At 41.7% G+C, this 17,579-nt stretch overlaps 2 protein-coding genes and 1 pseudogene across 3 annotated transcripts; 1 reads left to right on the plus strand and 2 right to left on the minus strand.

The window, feature by feature from the left end:
- Window positions 1–396: 396 nt before the first annotated feature.
- Window positions 397–1,791, minus strand: UBQLNL (ubiquilin like; the record flags this gene model as incomplete). The annotated part of the gene is given in 2 exon segments (XM_079709316.1): window positions 397–984; window positions 988–1,791. Coding segments are annotated over 2 exon segments (1,392 nt in total).
- Window positions 1,792–3,965: 2,174 nt separating this feature from the next.
- On the minus strand, window positions 3,966–9,078 carry LOC307055589 (olfactomedin-4-like; annotated as a pseudogene). The gene is made up of 2 exons: window positions 9,041–9,078; window positions 3,966–4,688 (listed from the first exon to the last, which is right to left on the minus strand). The product of its transcript is annotated as an olfactomedin-4-like (transcript).
- A 1,570-nt stretch (window positions 9,079–10,648) lies between these two features.
- LOC307056506 (olfactory receptor 52B6-like) lies at window positions 10,649–11,623 on the plus strand (the record flags this gene model as incomplete). Its single annotated transcript, XM_079709322.1, is given in 2 exon segments — window positions 10,649–11,395; window positions 11,399–11,623. Coding segments are annotated over 2 exon segments (972 nt in total).
- Window positions 11,624–17,579: the final 5,956 nt, after the last annotated feature.

Raw genomic sequence — 17,579 nt, forward strand, 5'->3', positions numbered from 1 at the left:
TCCCTCGGTGACAATGAGGGCCTGCAAATTGGCATGGTGGTTCCCAAACCCCATGGCCTGAAGAGATTCCATTTGCTTGCTGAAACGAATCTCAGGGGCTTGTAGAAGGTGGGAAGGGTCTCTAGCTAGGGACTGTAGCCTCTGCAGGACTGTTCCAGATTTGTGGCAGGACTCAGGACCTTTGGGCTCAGCCATATCTGGCACATCCCAGGTCCAGGGCACTGTGTCAGGATAGATGCAGCTGGGTGCAGGAAGCCAACCCAGGCCCCACAGGTAGGGTGCAATCCAGGGTAGAAGAACAGGAGCCTCAGTGGCCAATAACTGCAGACCCCACTCAATCTGCAATATTGCTTGTGTTGCTTTAGTGTCAGCTAGGGCTATAAGTATATTGGAAAGCTATGTCTGCTGCAGAAATGCGGGCAGCTGCTGCCTCCACTGTTCAATCAGCTGGGGCAGACTCATGAACAACATAATCTGGGCTGCCAGGGAAGGGTTGCTCAAAAGCAACTGCATCATGCTTCCTGTAATCTGGGAGCTGGTACGCTCATCTGACTGCTGGAGCTCACCCTCTAATTTCTGGTGAGAGCTATCTAGAGAGATGGTGGCATCTTTGCCTTCTGCCCAGGGCTGCTGGTTGAGCCCTATGCTAGGTAAGGCTGGTACCCCAGCTGGCTGCTCAACAGCACATGTATGACTCTGACCATTAGTGGAGTTATCGGCAGTATTGGCCCTGGAAGTATGGTTCACCTTGTTGGGGGTAGTATTGTCTGAGTTGGTTGAGGATAGACCATGAGAACTAGCATAGATGACCCGGGCTGTAGAGGACTGTACAAGATGTCTGCTCCTTTCCTGGGGTGGTGGTGGAGATGGGGGTGAGGACTGGACTTGTTCTGGCACTTGTCCTCCCAGGAGAGCTGTGAAAAGGTTGCCCCCAAACGGATCTTGTGAGCAGTTGAGCATCTGGTCATTGAAATCAGCAGAGCTCTAACCCAGGGTATTGTCCCATCCAGGGATTGTCTCTAAGCCCACACATGACTGTGGGTTCGGTGGATGCTCAAGATTCTCTGCAGGTTGCTGGATCTGCATTATGTCTTGAATCACAGCAAGGTTCCTGGCCAGCTCCAGAATCTGCCATAGGATCTCAGAATTTTCAAGGATGTGTGAGACCTTCGAGTTCTGCTGCATCAATTGTTGCATGTCTGGGTGTTCTAAGATGAACTGTCTCATGAATTCCATGTTGGACAGAAGCTGCTGGATGCTAGGATTTTCCAGTATCAGTGCTATGCGATCTGAACTACCCACTTCCAGGTACTGGGTATGCCCCTTGGGCACATCCACTGACAGCGATGACTCCACTGGGGTGTGACTCATACCAGCAGGTTGGTATACTCCACTGATGTTTCCTTTGGTGTTTTTGCCCTGATGGCAGGGCTCATTGGTTGACATTTTCTGGGAGGAATGGACTAGGGAACTGGAGCTGTTTTTGGGCTTGATGACCATGTAGATGGTGTGGCCATCCAGGATGCCCCTCTGGCTCAGTGTGTCATGGTCTTTAAGAAGGCGGCCCATGAAGACAAGCACTAGTTGGTCCATTTGGCATTTAAAGTGAGCCGATAGCTTCTCCTTGAACTGCCTCACCGAGGTATCACTGGCTATCATAAAGTCTTCCTGCTTGCCTGGTGTCTTCACTATCACCCGAGTGACACTTGAAGAGATGTTCTTGTCTGCAAGCAGCCCTGAGGGATGACCACACTGGGCCATCCTGGGTGTTCGAGCGATGACATGTGGCATGGACTTTAGTCGGTGGGCAGATGGGGGGCAGGTGGAAGCAGGGGCAGGGGGGTGAGGGCAGAAAAATATTTCCGCTGGCCTCCGTCTCAGGTGTCACATTCTCAGGCCATAGGCTGGTTTCCTTGTTGCCCCAAAAGGGATGAGTGACCAGACTTGGGCCAGGTATTTTGCGATGTTATACCCCAACCCCAATTCTCCAGATATGGCCCAACTGAGGCCTGTCGTGGCTACTGATTCATACTTGATATAAGGTAGACTAAGAAGAGATGACTCATCCCCAGGCTGCACCTCCCCCTGCCCCACCCACCGAAAGCATAACCTCTTCAGAAAAGGGATACTGTGATGTCAACCCAAGCCTCTCAGTCTCTGCCTGAACTAGTTGGGGAAGGAGACATATTTGGGGAGTCCAGGTCTCCATAATAAAAGAAAATAAGACAATTTTCCAGGAAATAGGGGACAAAGTTCTCAGAACACAACTATTAAAATAAAAACAGATTGCTTAAATAGGGGGTGTATTTCTCTGTGGTGCTGTATGTGAGTCCCTTGTAAGGATGTCAGGCTTCCTGTATGAAAAGCTGGGGCTATTGAAGCCATAGATAAAACCGCATACCTGCAGGTAAGAAAGCAATTTCTCCCATAGAAAGGAGCTTATTAGTTTTTTTTAGTGATCTGGAAAAAGTGAAGCCTTAGAAAGGAAAATGGAATAAGAACAAAGTTTCTTGAGCAGAAGAGGAAGCCATGTTTTTCTCTGGGTCAAGATTTGGGGATTCTAGACTTAATTGAGAGTGTTCCCATGTGGTGGGAAAAGATTTCCTCTATCCTAGAAGCAGGAGCAGGGCTAGCCAGGGAGGCTCCTGCTAGAGGTGCAACAAACTAAAGTGAATGAATCATTCCTTGCAAAGTATTTTTTATTCACTTGTCACTTGGTCTTTTCTACATGGTGTTATAGCAGAACTTTTAGAATGATTTCTTTCAATGTCCTAGCCCAGTCTTCAGTGCCTACCTTTGTTTCAAAGCATTGAGGGGGAGAGATGTCTGTAAATCAAGAGGTGAGCTTAAAGGTAGTTAGCAGGAAATTCCTAACAGGGGCAGGTTTAGGCATCTAAAAAGCCAACGTTTCTTATTTAACTTTTATTTCGTTAGTAGATGAATTTTCTGTTAGTGGGTATATTAAAATATTTTCATGTCTATTGATATTTGGGTATAGATGGAAATATTGTATATGTAAGGGTGAGAATGCATGTCTGATTGGATGTATATTAGTAAATATATGTATATGTGAAAGTGTAAGCATGAGACAGTGTGTATGAAGTAATCTGGTATCCTCTGTGTGACTGTGAAGATTTTAGAGTCTGAAACCTTGAACATTCCATCTACCTGCATGGACAGGAGGTACATCATACAGATAAATAAGTCACAAGCAGAGAGTCTGGGTCATCTGTTCTCAGTATGTTGAAAATGAGCAAAGAAACTACAGACAGTTGGCCAGGAGACTTTCTGCTATCATATCAAAGGATTCTTTATCTAAAAGGCTGGACCTTTAGCCCAATCCATGTCAGAGCTTCCTCATACTCAGCTTTCCATTGCTTAATTCCTAGAGCAGGACTCAATTCTAAGCCCCTCTCTCAATTGTGCTCAAAGTGAGATTGATCAGGACAGTGAAACATTGATTTTCACACGAAGACACTGCCCGTTTTCTCCCCAGGTACAGCATAAGGGGTCAGAAATAGGAAAGGAAACTTCCACATCCCACTTTAATGATCAGCTCCCCTGGATCTTCAGCACTGGAACCAGAGGATCTTAACCTGAGACATGCAATTCTAAACCTAGCTCACAGACTTCTACAACTGTAAGAGCTCCAGTCACAGTTTTCAAAACACGGAATGAGATTTGTTTTAAAAACTGTGAATCCAGCTCCTACAATTCTAAGTTCCTGGTAAAGAGGGGGTAACATTGCCCAGTTAGTGTTTTATTTCCCAATCAAACTCCAGTCAAATCCACCCAGACCACGGTTAAAGAGAGCTTTAACATGCTGATTGAGATATTTATTGTAAAGAACTAACCAGATATAATCAATGTCTCCCAATCATTAGAGATGATGGCCATTTTAGGGAGTGGTCCACCTGGAGGGTGAGGAGAAGGACACTATTCTACCAATGCTCTGCCCTGAGGTCTCAGGGCCTGGAGGATTTGTTCATTTTGACAAGTTTGAGTGGCGCCCAAGCCCCAGAGGGCATTTTGGCTGGTGGTCTTGGTAGCCTGTGCTTCAGTGCCAGGAAGCTGAGGTCATAAATAATTAGGCAGCCATCACTGTAGACATAGAGCTTGTGATCAGAAGGGCAGTAATTGATGCCTTGCAGCGTTTCCAGCATCTTATCCAGCAAGATGCTGAGAGGGCGCTCCTGCCCAGTGGGGGTATCAAAAGCATAGAAGATCTCCTCTTGGCAGATGCCCAGTGGGTGTAAGGCATACAGCACCCCGCAGGCCATGAAGGCCCCTGACAGGGCTGGCTTGTACTGGCTGGTGCACCAGCTTTTCTCCACCTCTAGAGTGCTGGTGTTGAGAAGACTCACAACCCGGTTACCCTTGCTCTCTTCAGTGACACAGAGCACCCACAGTCCTTCTCATCACCATCAAAATCTAAGCCCTTCCAGGGCACACCAGCATAGGAGAAGCGGTTGTTGTAGGTGGCACCAGGCAGTGGGTGTCATAGCACCAGTGTGTTGGAGGATAGGTCCACCTTGGCCATGTCAGCTGTGCCATAGTAGTTAAAGTACATGAAGTTCTTGTACACAGTATTGCCACTGCCATCACCATAGCCCATTTTCCTCTCCTCGTAGTTCTTCAGCAGTACCAGATCATCATAGAACTTGTATAGCTGATAGTAATCAAAGTACCTAGGCCAAGTCCCACACCAGAATCATCAGGATAAAAAAAAAAAAAGAAGGCTATAAAAAATGAGCAGGCTGGGCTTCCCTGGTGGCGAAGTGGTTGAGAGTCCGCCTGCCGATGCAGGGGACACGGGCTCGTGCCCCGGTCCGGAAAAATCCCACATGCCGCGGAGCGGCTGGGCCCGTGAGCCATGGCCGCTGAGCCTGCGCATCCGGAGCCTGTGCTCCGCAATGGGAGAGGCCACAACAGTGAGAGGCCCGCGTACCGCAAAAAAAAAAAAAAAAAAAAAAAAAAAAAAAAAAATGAGCAGGCTAGTTTTCTAACTAATAGTGGAGGTTTTGGGAGTCAAACAGAATTGATTTGAAATCTCTCTTCTTTTACTTACAATAGACTATGACAACACATAACTGTAAAAAAAAAACTGTAACAGTAATAAGAACATCAACTGCAATGATGCCTAATGGGCACTGTGCATGCGTTATCTCCTTTAATTATTAGTAAAAACAGTGTAAGGAAGGTTTATCCCCACAGATTAAGAGACCAGGTCTCAGAAAGGTTAGGTAATTTGCTCAAGGTTATAACTAAAATCTGTGGAAAGAAAAACAAAAAGCTCTATCTCATTGATTGTCAGGACTGACTTAGATAATGAAAATAAAACTATTAGATATATATACACTACCAAACGTAAAATAGATAGCTAGTGGGAAGCAGCCACATAGCACAGGGAGATCAGCTCGGTGTTTTGTGACCACCTAGAGGGGTGGGATAGGGTGGGTGGGAGGGAGGGAGATGCAAGAGGGAAGGGATATGGGAACAGATATATATGTATAACTGATTCACTTTGTTATAAAGCAGAAACTAACACACCATTGTGAAGCAATTATACTCCAATAAAGTTGTAAAAAAAAAAAAGTGGAAGTTCTGGACTTCCCTGGTGACTCAGTGTTTAAGAAGCTGCCTGCCAATGCAGGGGACATGGGTTCGATCCCTGGTCTGGGAAGATCCCACATGCCATGGAACAACTAAGCCCATGCAGCACAACTACTGAGCCTGCCCTCTAGAGTCTGTGTGCCACAACTACTGAGCCTTTGTGCCACACCTACTGAAGCCCACACGCCTAGAGCCCATGGCCTGCAACAAGAGAAGCCACCACAATGAGAAGCATGTGCAATGCAACGAAGAGTAACCCCGGCTCGCCGCAACTAGAGAAAGCCCCTGTGCAGCAACAAAGACCCAATGCAGCCAAATAAATAAATTTTATTTAAAAATTAAAAAAATAAAAAGTGGAAGTTCTGAAAAAAGAGGCTGCCAGAGAGACAAATTTTAAGCAGAGTGCCTGAGGTTGCTCCCTGGTTTGAGGGTGTGGCAACATCAATGGGTACCTGAATTGGAGGAAAACAGAAGTCACATAAATGAATGATGGAGAGATAATGTAAACAGAGTCTGCTTGGGAAGTTGATAATTTAGAAAAAGAACTGAAATCAGAGAAGAAAAGTTTATGCAGGTGCTGATGGGACTGACAAAGGTGGGAGCATGTAGTGGAGGATAACATGTTGAACGTTGCTGTAGAAAGAATGAGCACAATGAATGACTACAGACGAGAAAAGAATGTGAGGACAGAATATCTATGATTATAAATCCATGATTTTTATGATATTTTTATGTGTCCTTCACAGTGTGAACTCACATGGCTGAATGGGTGGGAACTTACCTATTCTGTCATTTTTTTAACATTCACTACATGTCAACTCTATCCCAGACACCAGTGAATAAGACACAGCCTGACCTTTAGGGAGCTCATGTTATATTGGGGCTGAAAATATTTCAGTGTGATAAATCCTAGAGAGAGAAATAGATAACTGCAGGGGAATATAGGAGTACAGAGGAAGTACATAACCCAGCCTTGGGAAATGAGGAAAGTCTTCCTGAATGAGAAATATAAACTGGCTAGATTAAAGGGGAGATTGGGGATAGAGGAAGTGGAATTTATAAAAGAGCCAGTTCAGAGACATGCATCTGACCCAGTATCAGTGGAGAAAGCATAGTATGTGTGTATGAATCTATTAGGCAATGGGAAATTATTATCTGTGATCAAGTAAGTAGTGTGCTCAAAATTACCTTTTGGAAACACAATTTATATATGGAGGCTGGTTTAGAGACTGGAAGGACTACAGGCTAGAAGACCAGTTGGGAGGTCTTTGGATAAGTAGATCTGGAGCCTGAAAAGCATTATAAATGGCAACTATAGATTTGGAATGTCTCAGCACAAGCACGCTAAATGAAACCAAAGCAGGTGACAAGATGGGCCGGGTAGAGTGAAGAGTGAGGGGAGCATAGAGACCCCAATAGAAAATACCAACAGTAAACTTTCCTTCAGGGACAGATGAACCCTTTATGAGGCCTAAAAAGGAAGGTCAGGGACAAGAGAAGAACAAGTGGATGGTAAAGAAATCAAAGCCAAAAGAAGTATCTAATGAAAGGTGTGATTTTGAAGGAAGAAGTGAGACAGGCTAGGTGAATAGGATATTTGTATTGTAGTTGTTAATTTTTTTGTTTGTTTTTTATTTTATTTATCTTTTTTATTTTTGGCTGCATTCGGTCTTCACTGCTGTGCGCGGGCTTTTCTCTAGTTGTGGCGAGCAGAGGCTACTCTTCGTTGTGGTGTGCAGGCTTCTCACTGCAGTGAGTTGCAGGGCATGGGCTCTAGGTGTGTGGGCTCAGTAGCTGTAGCACACGGGCTCAGTAGTTGTGGTGCATGGGCTTAGTTCCTCCACGACACATGGGATCTTCCTGGACCAGGGTTTGAACCCATGTCCCCTGAACTGGCAGACAGATTCTTAACCACTGCACCACCAGGGAAGCCCCTTGATTGCTTTTTTTTTTTTTTTGCGGTACGCGGGCCTCTCACTGTTGTGGCCTCTCCCATTGTGGAGCACAGGCTCCGGACGCGCAGGCTCAGCGGCCATGGCTCACGGGCCCAGCCACTCCGTGGCATGTGGGATCCTCCCGGACCAGGGCACGAACCCGTGTCCCCTGAATTGGCAGGAAGACTCCCAACCACTGCGGCACCAGGGAAGCCCCCCTTGATTGCTTTTAAGATTAAAAATATTTGAATTTTCATAAGTAAAGGTTCAGGAAATTAGGAGTAACTGCTGGTAAATAAGAGGGGGGATAATTGATGGAACAAAGTCCCTGATGAGGTAGGAAAGAAAGTAAATTCAGAGAATAAGTGGTAAAATTATTCTTGAAAATATACATACATACATATGTATACACATGTACATGTTTTAAAACATATGCCTGCATGCAAGTATCTATATATGTACATTTGTGGGGTTTTTGTGTTTTTTTGGTGTGTGTGTGTCTGTATGTCCAGGTTGTTTTAAAAATAATTTAAGTTCACAAACATAAAATGACAACTGTGTGAGGTAAAGGACGTGTTAATTAACCTGATTGTGGTAATTATTTCACAATGTATACATATATTATCATGCTGTGCACTTAAATATATAGTGTTTATTTGTCAATTATACCTCAATAAAGCTGGAAAAATTAAACGTTAAAACTACATATTTATTTTGAGAAAATTGATATTTTAACAATCAATCAGGACTTCTGATCTGTGTACATGGTGTACTTCTCCATTTATTTACATTAAAAAAAATCTCTTCTGGCGATATTTTGTAATTCTTTGTGTAGAGGCTTTGACAATTTGAGTTACAAATAAAAAGAAAATGTTCAATTTAATTTTATAGTTGTTTGCTGCTAGTATAAAAAATATAATTGATTTATATTGTCTTTGTACTCTCTAAATAAATAAACAAATAAACAAATACATAAACTACTTAAGGGGGCTTTCTCGTGCCTAGGTAAAGTAAAATATATTACAGCCCTAAGGTAGGAAACATCAAAATGCAGGAGAGACATCAACACTATTTCCTCTGAGATTGGAGGAAAAGAGAGGAGGATGCTTTCAGAGATAAGATCAATTTACAGGAGTGGAATAAAAAGATGAGGAGTTGGTTCCTGACAGTCTCGAAATCTCAGGTAAATAGGAGGGAACGTAGGAAGAAACAAGAACCTGGGCAGTGGTAAAAGTTGTATGGTCGTTGTGAGAATAATTTAATAGGACTGAGGAGGGGTAAAGTAGCCTAACATGTAATAAAGTCTATTGGTATGATTATGTCATTTTCTTCACATCCTGACTATGTGAGCTGAGGAAAGCACTGGTTAGATTTAGCTGAAGCCTGAGCATTTTCACAGAGAATGCAGTAGAAACTAATTGGGACTGAGAAGTTATCGGTCCTGTGAGATAGACATCTAGACCAGATAGGGAAGAAAGTAAAGACGTTCTTACATCAGTGGTTCACAAACTTTCACATGAATCAGAATCATCTGGTGATCTCGCTTAAATAGAAATTGTTGCTCTGACCTCAGAGTGTCTGTTTCATTAGGCGTGTGGTAGCGTCCAAGAACTTGCAAGTTCCCTGGTGATGCTGTTGATGCTGGTCTGGGGACCGCACTTTGAAAAACATTGTTCCACACTTTCCTTCATGTTCTGGGTGATAGCACCACACTTCAGAGCTACATAGGTGACTCAGGAAGCACCACACAATTTAATAAGGCTTCCACAGACAAAATTTAATTTAACATACCATATAGAGAAACAATTATGTTATTTTCAAGATCAGAAAATTGTTTCTCGGGCTTTCCAGGTGGCGCAGTGGTTGAGAGTCTGCCTGCCGATGCAGGGGACATGGGTTCGTGCCCCGGTCCGGGAAGATCCCACATGCCGCAGAGCGGCTGGGCCCATGAGCCATGGCCGCTGAGCCTGCGCGTCCGGAGCCTGCGCTCTGCAGCGGGGGAGGCCACAACAGTGAGAGGCCCGCGTAACGCAAAAAAAAAAAAAAAAGAAAGAAAATTGTTTCTCAGAAGAGAAAGAAAAATACCATATGATATCACTTACATGTGAAATCTAAAATATGACACAAAAGAACTTCTCTACAAAACAGAAACAGATTCACAAACATAGAGAACAGACTTGTGGTTGCCAAGGGGGAGGGGGGTGGACCAGGAGTTTGGTGTTAGTAGATGCAAATTATTACATATAGAATGGATAAACAACAAGGTCCTACTGTATAGCACAGGGAGCTATATTCAATATCCTGGGATAAACCATAATGGAAAGGAATATTAAAAATAACATATATGTATAACTGAATCATTTTGCTGTACAGCAGAAATTAACACAACATTGTAAATCAACTATACTTCAATTAAAAAATAAATTTAAAAATCTTTTTAAAAATTAAAAAAAAAGAAAATTGTTTCTCAGAAAAGACAGTGACTTGTCCAAAATCACACAGTCTAATTGACAGAGATCTCTGAATTAGAGTTATTCACACCCTGTCCAGTGTTCTTTGTAAATGCCAGAGTAGCCTTCACTGCCTTTGTAGTTGTCAGAGCATCTGTGACTGGGGGAAAAGAGACATAGGGTCTACAGTGCCCACTGCCCTCAACCCTACTTTTCCACATAGTCCACCAGGCAGAGGCAATTGCTCTTTGGTGTGAGACTGTGACCCTTTGTGGGAGAACCTGAGGCTTTTGCAGAGCTCAGTACAGTTCACATACCCATAGAGACTGTTTTTGATTTCCTAGCTATTCCTGCTCTTTTCCAAACTGGTGGCACTCTACCAAGTCTGGCAATGTTTTTGAGACCTGCAGGTGCCTGAAAGTCTTATAACTGTATGAGGGGCCTCTGAATAAGGACACAGAGCCTGTCTGTGGAGGTCTAGAGCTCTGTACTTTGTGCAGATGTTGGGTGTGATTCCCTATAGAGAATATGCCTGTGTGCAGAGCCCAACTTGGTTGTAGGATCTGTGAGTGTGTGCAGACCTTGTGGCTGATGGCAAGCCTTTATGTGCACTCTGCTAATATATACGAAGTCTGAAGCTATTTTTCCCTTATGGCACAGGTGAGGTTTCTGCAGAAAATCATGGCTGTTCTATCTGCTAACAACACAGCGGCTGTGAACAACTCTGATACTTGCCTGGTGAGCTGCTTCCTTATTGGCCTCCCTGGGCTGGAGCACCTACACATCTGGCTCTCCATCCTCTTCCGCACCACGTATATAGATGCTCTGGCAGGCAATGGCATTTTAATTTGTGTCATCCTCTCCCAGCCAAGCCTGCAGGAGCCCATGTACATATTCCTGTCCATGTTGGTCAGTGCTGATATCTTGCTCCCCACTTCCACCATGCCCAAAGCACTGGCTAACTTCTGGCTAGGGAGCCACATTTCCTTTGATGGCTGCCTCACCCAGATGTTCTTCATCCACTTCCTTTTCATGGCTGACTCTGCAGTCCTCCTGGCCATGGCCTTTGACGGCTACATGGCCATCTCTTCCCCTTTGAGATATGCCCCAATCTTCACCAGCACAGTCATTGGGAAGATCGTCACTGCCATGCTGGCCCACAGCTTCATCATCATGTTCCCCCCCATCTTTCTCCTCAAGCACCTACACTACTGCCGAATCAACATCATTACACATACATTTTGTGAGCACATGGGCATCGCCCGTATGTCCTATTCTGAGATCTCCATCAACGTCTGGTATGAGTTGGCAGCTGCTCTACTCTCCACAGACCTGGGCATCATCCTTATCACTGTTTCCTGCATTTACACCCTCCGAGCTGTCTTCCACCTCCTTTCTTGAGATGCCCGGTCCAAAGCCCTGATTACTTGCAGCTCCCATGTCTGTGTCATCCTACTCTTCTACATCCCTGCCCTCTTTTCTGTCTTTGCCTATAGGTTTGGTGGAAGCCTCATCCCACACTATGTCCATATCCTCCTGGCCAACCTCTATGTGGTCATCCCACCTATGCACAATGCCATTATTTATGGAGTGAGGACCAAGCAGATTTTGGAAGGGGCTAAATAGACGTTTTAAAATCTTGCCAAGAAATCTAAATAAATGCTCCTAACTTGACCTCAAGTTAATCTCTTTCTATACCTATTAATTGTTCTATATTCACCCTCTCCTCATCTTTACATCTTCCATTTATCCCAGTGTTATTCTCATCCATGTTCCAATTAATTAAATACATGTTCTGCTCAAATCTACCTTTGATTAATTTTCTTAAAAATGTATAGTAATACCCACCCCACTTTCTTCCATCTATTATTCAAATAACTTCTGATCCCCCCACTATCTCAAGAAAAACGAATTAGGGGAAATGTGATAACTTATCTGGCATCTACTACCTAAATAGTACTTTTCTCAGCATCCACTTTCATTTTCTCCTAAATGTGATACCTGATCACTCATATAATTTTGACATTTAGATTTGCCAGTTCAATATCTTCCTCACAATGGAAACCTCTGAGAACTGTCATGTCTAGAAACTCATAGTTCCCTGTGATGACACTTATTTTTATTACCAGCTACACATGTCCATAAACACACATGTTTAAATACCCAAGTTCAGAGACACTAACACACAGTAGCATACACAGTAGGTAGACACATCCATTTATCATCAGCTAAATGTGAACATACCATTTCAGAAACTTTTATCAAATAAGCCTGGGCCACTGTTACCTGTTCCAGACAGAGCTTTCCTCAAAATATAGATAATAGTATAGGGATAGAGTACTCTTTTCTAACCAAATATGTTTTGTATTTAAAAATTATAGTCATCATTAAAATGAAAAGTCAAATACCTACTCTTATCTAATAGACATAGACTTACATATTCTTTAATAACTTGTTAAAGAAATATAAACATTTACATGTAACTTAGTTGCTTGCCCACTAATCATTACTTATTGACACCAGAGATTAGTCTAGCCTTATGTCCTCGAAGACTGAGAAGAGCAATTCAGCCTGAAATTTATCCCAAGTCCAATTCATCCTCAAAAACCTAGCTCACATCTCAATGCTGTCCACTTCCATACTCAGCCCACAGTGAAAGATCCATCTTTCAAGATTCTCCACCTCTTTTCATCTAAATCACTATTTTGTTGGGTCCTGAAACTATTTCTTCTTGTTTTATTAAAGATCTTTTTCATGTTGGTGACTTTATGCCTTGTCTAGAATGTATTCCTTGAGGAAAGAGGTTATTTTGAAAGGTTTTTTATTTCTATTGCTCCAAAGTGTAAGAACCTGCTCATAGCAAATATGCAATATGTGTGTATGTGCATAAAATTCTTATTTTAAAGATTTTTTAATATCACTTTCATGTTCACATTTATTCTTCTTTGAGTGAGCTCTTCTCAGCCCTGGGATTCAGCGTCAAGTAGAAGAGAGAACTGTGTTAGGTGTGAGGCCAGGCTTTGACTTAAAGCCTGGATCTACTACTTACTTATTCGATGAGTTTTAGAGGTTGCATAATCCCAATGAACTTCCTTTTCTACTCATCTGTAAATAAGATGAGGATGATGTAACATCATTTATCTATTACATAGTAAGCATTCAATGATTGTTCAGTTCATTTTGCTCTTTCTTCTTTCCACATAGCTTTCTGCATAGCTTTCTTTATCCTGGAGATAGTATGAGAGAGAAGTTATTAACATTTATTATGTGGAGGAGAAAACAGCAGTAGCGGTTAAGTTTTGGGGTTCTGGATTTTTGTTGGAATTCTGACTCTTCTGTATACTATGTGACTTTGAGCAAGTTACTCCACCTCTCTAGGTTTCAACTTTCTCACATTTAAAAGGGAAATACTAATAGTATTTTTCTCTTAATGATTTGATAAGAAATATACATATATAAGATATGCATATATATGTATATATTCACATATATATCATATAATAGTGCTTGGCATATAATAAATGCTTTACAAATAATAGTTTTACTTGTACTGTTGTTTTAATTATTAATATCTCATCCAACTCAATAGCTCATCACCTCATAATTAATAAAAAGTTGTCTTGAGACCTAAGCCTATTGCATGGATTATACTCCAATTTTGTTTCTCTATCAAGAAATAGGAAGAAAACAAGAATCAAAAGAAAAGTATTTTAATCTAATGTTTACAGTAACTGAATTGAACCAAATATAATTTTGAAATATCAAAATTAAATGCATTTACAAATCTTTGTAGACATTGCTTTAAATACAATTATGCCACTCAAGACACTCAGGCCTTCTGGTTGTTTTGCAGATACAGCAAGTTCATTTCCTCTTCAGGGCTTGGTACTTGTTAATCTTATTGTCTGAAATGCTCACTTCCTATATCATTAAATGACACACTCCCTCCTTTTACTCAGTGTTCTGTTTATATGTCTCTTTCACTGAGACATCTCTATAATTATAATCTTCCAGTAAACCAAACAAACAAATGAACAAAAACCATGCCTCCCTTTTTTCCACAGGAAAAAAATCCCACCATAAACAAAGTCAAAAGTCAATGGCAAACGGGAGAAATATTTTCAAATTATATTATAGATAAAAGGTTAATTTTTTCTTAAAATGTAGGGAAAAAATTATCAAAAGTTTGATGAAAAAGAGGACAAAACATAATTAGAGTAAGCTTAGCTGTTAACAAGAGAAAGTATAATGAAGACTACACCAAGACACCATTTCTTGTCAGATTGGCAAAAATTAAAAGGATTGGTAGCAATGTGAGAAAACAGGCCCTTTCATACATTGCTCCTGAATAAACAATGTGATAGAGTTTCTGTGGAATGAGGAAATATCTTAATAAAATTCTTATGCATTTTTCTTTTGAATCACAATTATAGTAAATTACCTTTCAAATATACCTTCATAGGTATAAAACAACATACACACAAGATTAGTCATTATGGCAAAGTTTTTGTAGTACTAAAATATTTGAAATAACTTCACTGGAGTCTGAATTCCTGGATTCCAATTCCACACCCTTATGTTTACTGGTAGTGTAACTGTCCCCAAGCTACACAAAGGCTTTAGAGTCGCTCAGACTTGGGTCAGAATTGCACTCAGCATATTCAGTACATACTAGCTATTTGTCACTGGGAAATATATTTAACCTCTTAAAGGCCAGGCTTCCTTCTCTTTAATAAAAATGATAATAACACCTACTTCAGAGTAGTTTTGATTATTAGTGAGATTACCTACATATAACAAAATAAATAACTGGAGTTTTAATGGACATGTTGTTGCTCTCACTGTTTCACTATGGTGGAGTATATTCAGGGGTATTTGTGTGCACCTCACTGTTTCACCATGGTGGAATATATTCAGGGGTATTTGTGTGCACCTCTGGGAAGACTGTATTTCTATAGGTTAAATGTCTAAAAGTGGAACATTTAGGTCATAGATAATGCATTCTTGAAATTTTGATAATTTATTATTTTTTCTTTATTTCGAGACAACTTGATTCTATATCTTCTTTATATTTTTATTATTTTTATTTATATTTATTTGTTTATTCTTGGTGGCACAGCTTGTGGGATCTTAGTTCCCAGACCAGGGATCGAACCCGGGCCCTCAGCAGTGAAAGTGCAGAGTCCTAACCACTGGACCACCAGAGAATTCCCTATATTTTTAATTTCAAAATTAACATGTGCTATTAGTAAAGAATTAAATTTGAAAAGCGGAGCACAAAGCTTCCCTAATGTTATTTCCACAAAAGTAACATGTTCTTGTCCAGAATCAAAGGGAGAATCTTCCCTTTTTCATGTAAGAAACACCGCAAGGGAGCCTTTCCTTGTGGATTGAGGGTTAAGAATCTGAGAGGGAGATTGAATAAGGGAAGTGTAATCCAGCAGGTATGACATAGTTTATATTAAAAAAGTATCCAGGGGTTTGAGATATTTCTTCTCATGGAGTCCCTATCACTCTTTCAAGTCTCCATCTCAGCCCTCCCCTATCATTATCTAAAGAGTTATTCTCAGGTATCTCTGAGAATGCCCAAATGAATGATGGCTTTACCTTTCAATCTGACAGATTTCCAAAGAATTGAAATTGAAGGAACAGTAAGAAGAAAAAGCTAGAACAGTTCCTTCCCCATCCCACTTGCACTTTTCAAAGCCTCACAGCCCTCAATCTCATTAACTTAAACTTTAACCCTAGAACAAACATCAACAGACTTCAGATAATACTTTTCTGTGTGTGAATTTCCAGGTGTCACAGCCTACTGATGGTCACCATCCTTTATTTATGCTAGTTTTATTAATGAGAAAGTTTATTAAAAAACATATTTGCCTATCTATGTCCATATCAATTATGATTTGAATTAAACAAACCTAAGATGTCTGTTCCATTTTAGCAAATTTTGGTAACTGCTTCTACCTCACCTCATATTCTTCCCTTTGGTCCTTAACCCTTCAGTCTGAATAGCCTTGAATAAGTTGAGAGACTTAAAGTGCAGCAAGTCCATGGGAGTGAGAGACAGGGGAAGGATGAAAATGAAAGACATGCTCATTTTTGGAGAAGTGGTGAATAGAACTGAAGTTCAGAATCAGTATTGAAGTCATCAAGGATCATGATAAGAGAATAATTATGGAGAGGAGAGGAAAGGAGACGAGAGGAGGGGAGGGGAGGGGAGAGAGAAGAGAGATAAAGACAAAGATTCAGAAGCAGAAGCAGATGCCACCTGGGAAAGAAGGAAAAAACAGGAATTAGTAGGTAACAGGAATATGGAGAATTAGTGAGAAGTGTAGTATGATAAAGTGACATAAAGATGCTAGGGTTTCAGATTTTAATAGAAGGAAGGGAATTAGTGATAAGGTGCAGGGGTGACCTCCAGGCCAGGAGATCTGAGAAGTGTGGGAGAGAATGAACAAGTGTACTATGGAGAGACAGGTTTCAGTTAGCCAAGAAAATAAAGAGAACGTTCCAAGGAGAAGTTGATAACACAGGGAATTTTGCTGATGGCTGACTATGAGTCACAGGTTACTCAGTAAAGGATTTCAAAAGTTGGAGATGGATGATATATGGAATCAAAACTAGGGATATCTGGAGCCTTATGGAGATGAGTATCTGAGTGATGACCTTGAATCATGAGCTTCTTGCATCTGACAAAACAGGGATAAGATACATAATAGCATAGTTCCCAATGGTCTCAGAGCAGTGAGTGGTGGGGAGTATTATGAGGAGGAATGGAGATGTGGAGGCTGGGGGAGGGGCTGTCTTCTCTGGAGCAGGGGAGCACTCTCTTGATTCCTGGGGCAGCACCCCAACATTCCATTCCCCTTTTGGACAAGATGAATTTCACCTATTCTCCACAAGGCAGTCAAGTTTTCGCAGGCTCTTTTATGCCTTCACTACACAATGTTAGACTCCATAACTTTTAAAGTGCTTATAAACATATTTGGATCCTAAAAACAATATGGACCTAATAACTCCTTAATATAGGGGGGAGAGTAAGCTACAAAACCAAAATTAATCAATGCTTAACTCACTATTAACCACACTTCAATAATGCTTCAATTCAACTTTCCTAATTACTTTTAATAGGTGGGATGTAGGCATGTTTTCTTTGTTTTAAGTTGTGATGGAAAAGCAAAGATCACTGAGGCTGAGACCTCAAAATCACTATCTATTGGCCTCTGGTATTATTTTTGTTTTGTTTTTTGCAGTACGCGGGCCTCTCACTGTTGTGGCCTCTCCCGTTGCGGAGCACAGGCTCCAGACGCACAGGCTCAGCGGCTATGGCTCACGGACCCAGCCGCTCCGCGGCATGTGGGATGTTCCCGGACTGGGGAACGAACCCGTGTCCCCTGCATCGGCAGGTGGACTCTCAACCACTGCGCCACCAGGAAAGCCCTAACCTCTGGTATTATTAAAGCCTGTTGTACCTGCTGTTCTTTAAAATCCTGACACAGTTCTTTCTTGCTTAGGACACACATTTCTTCCTCTTCCCACTTTCTGATTGGTGCTGCAGAGTTCTAGACTTGGAATGACT

This window comes from Hyperoodon ampullatus (genome assembly GCF_949752795.1).
Source record: "Hyperoodon ampullatus genome assembly, chromosome: 7".
NCBI lineage: Eukaryota > Metazoa > Chordata > Mammalia > Artiodactyla > Ziphiidae > Hyperoodon > Hyperoodon ampullatus.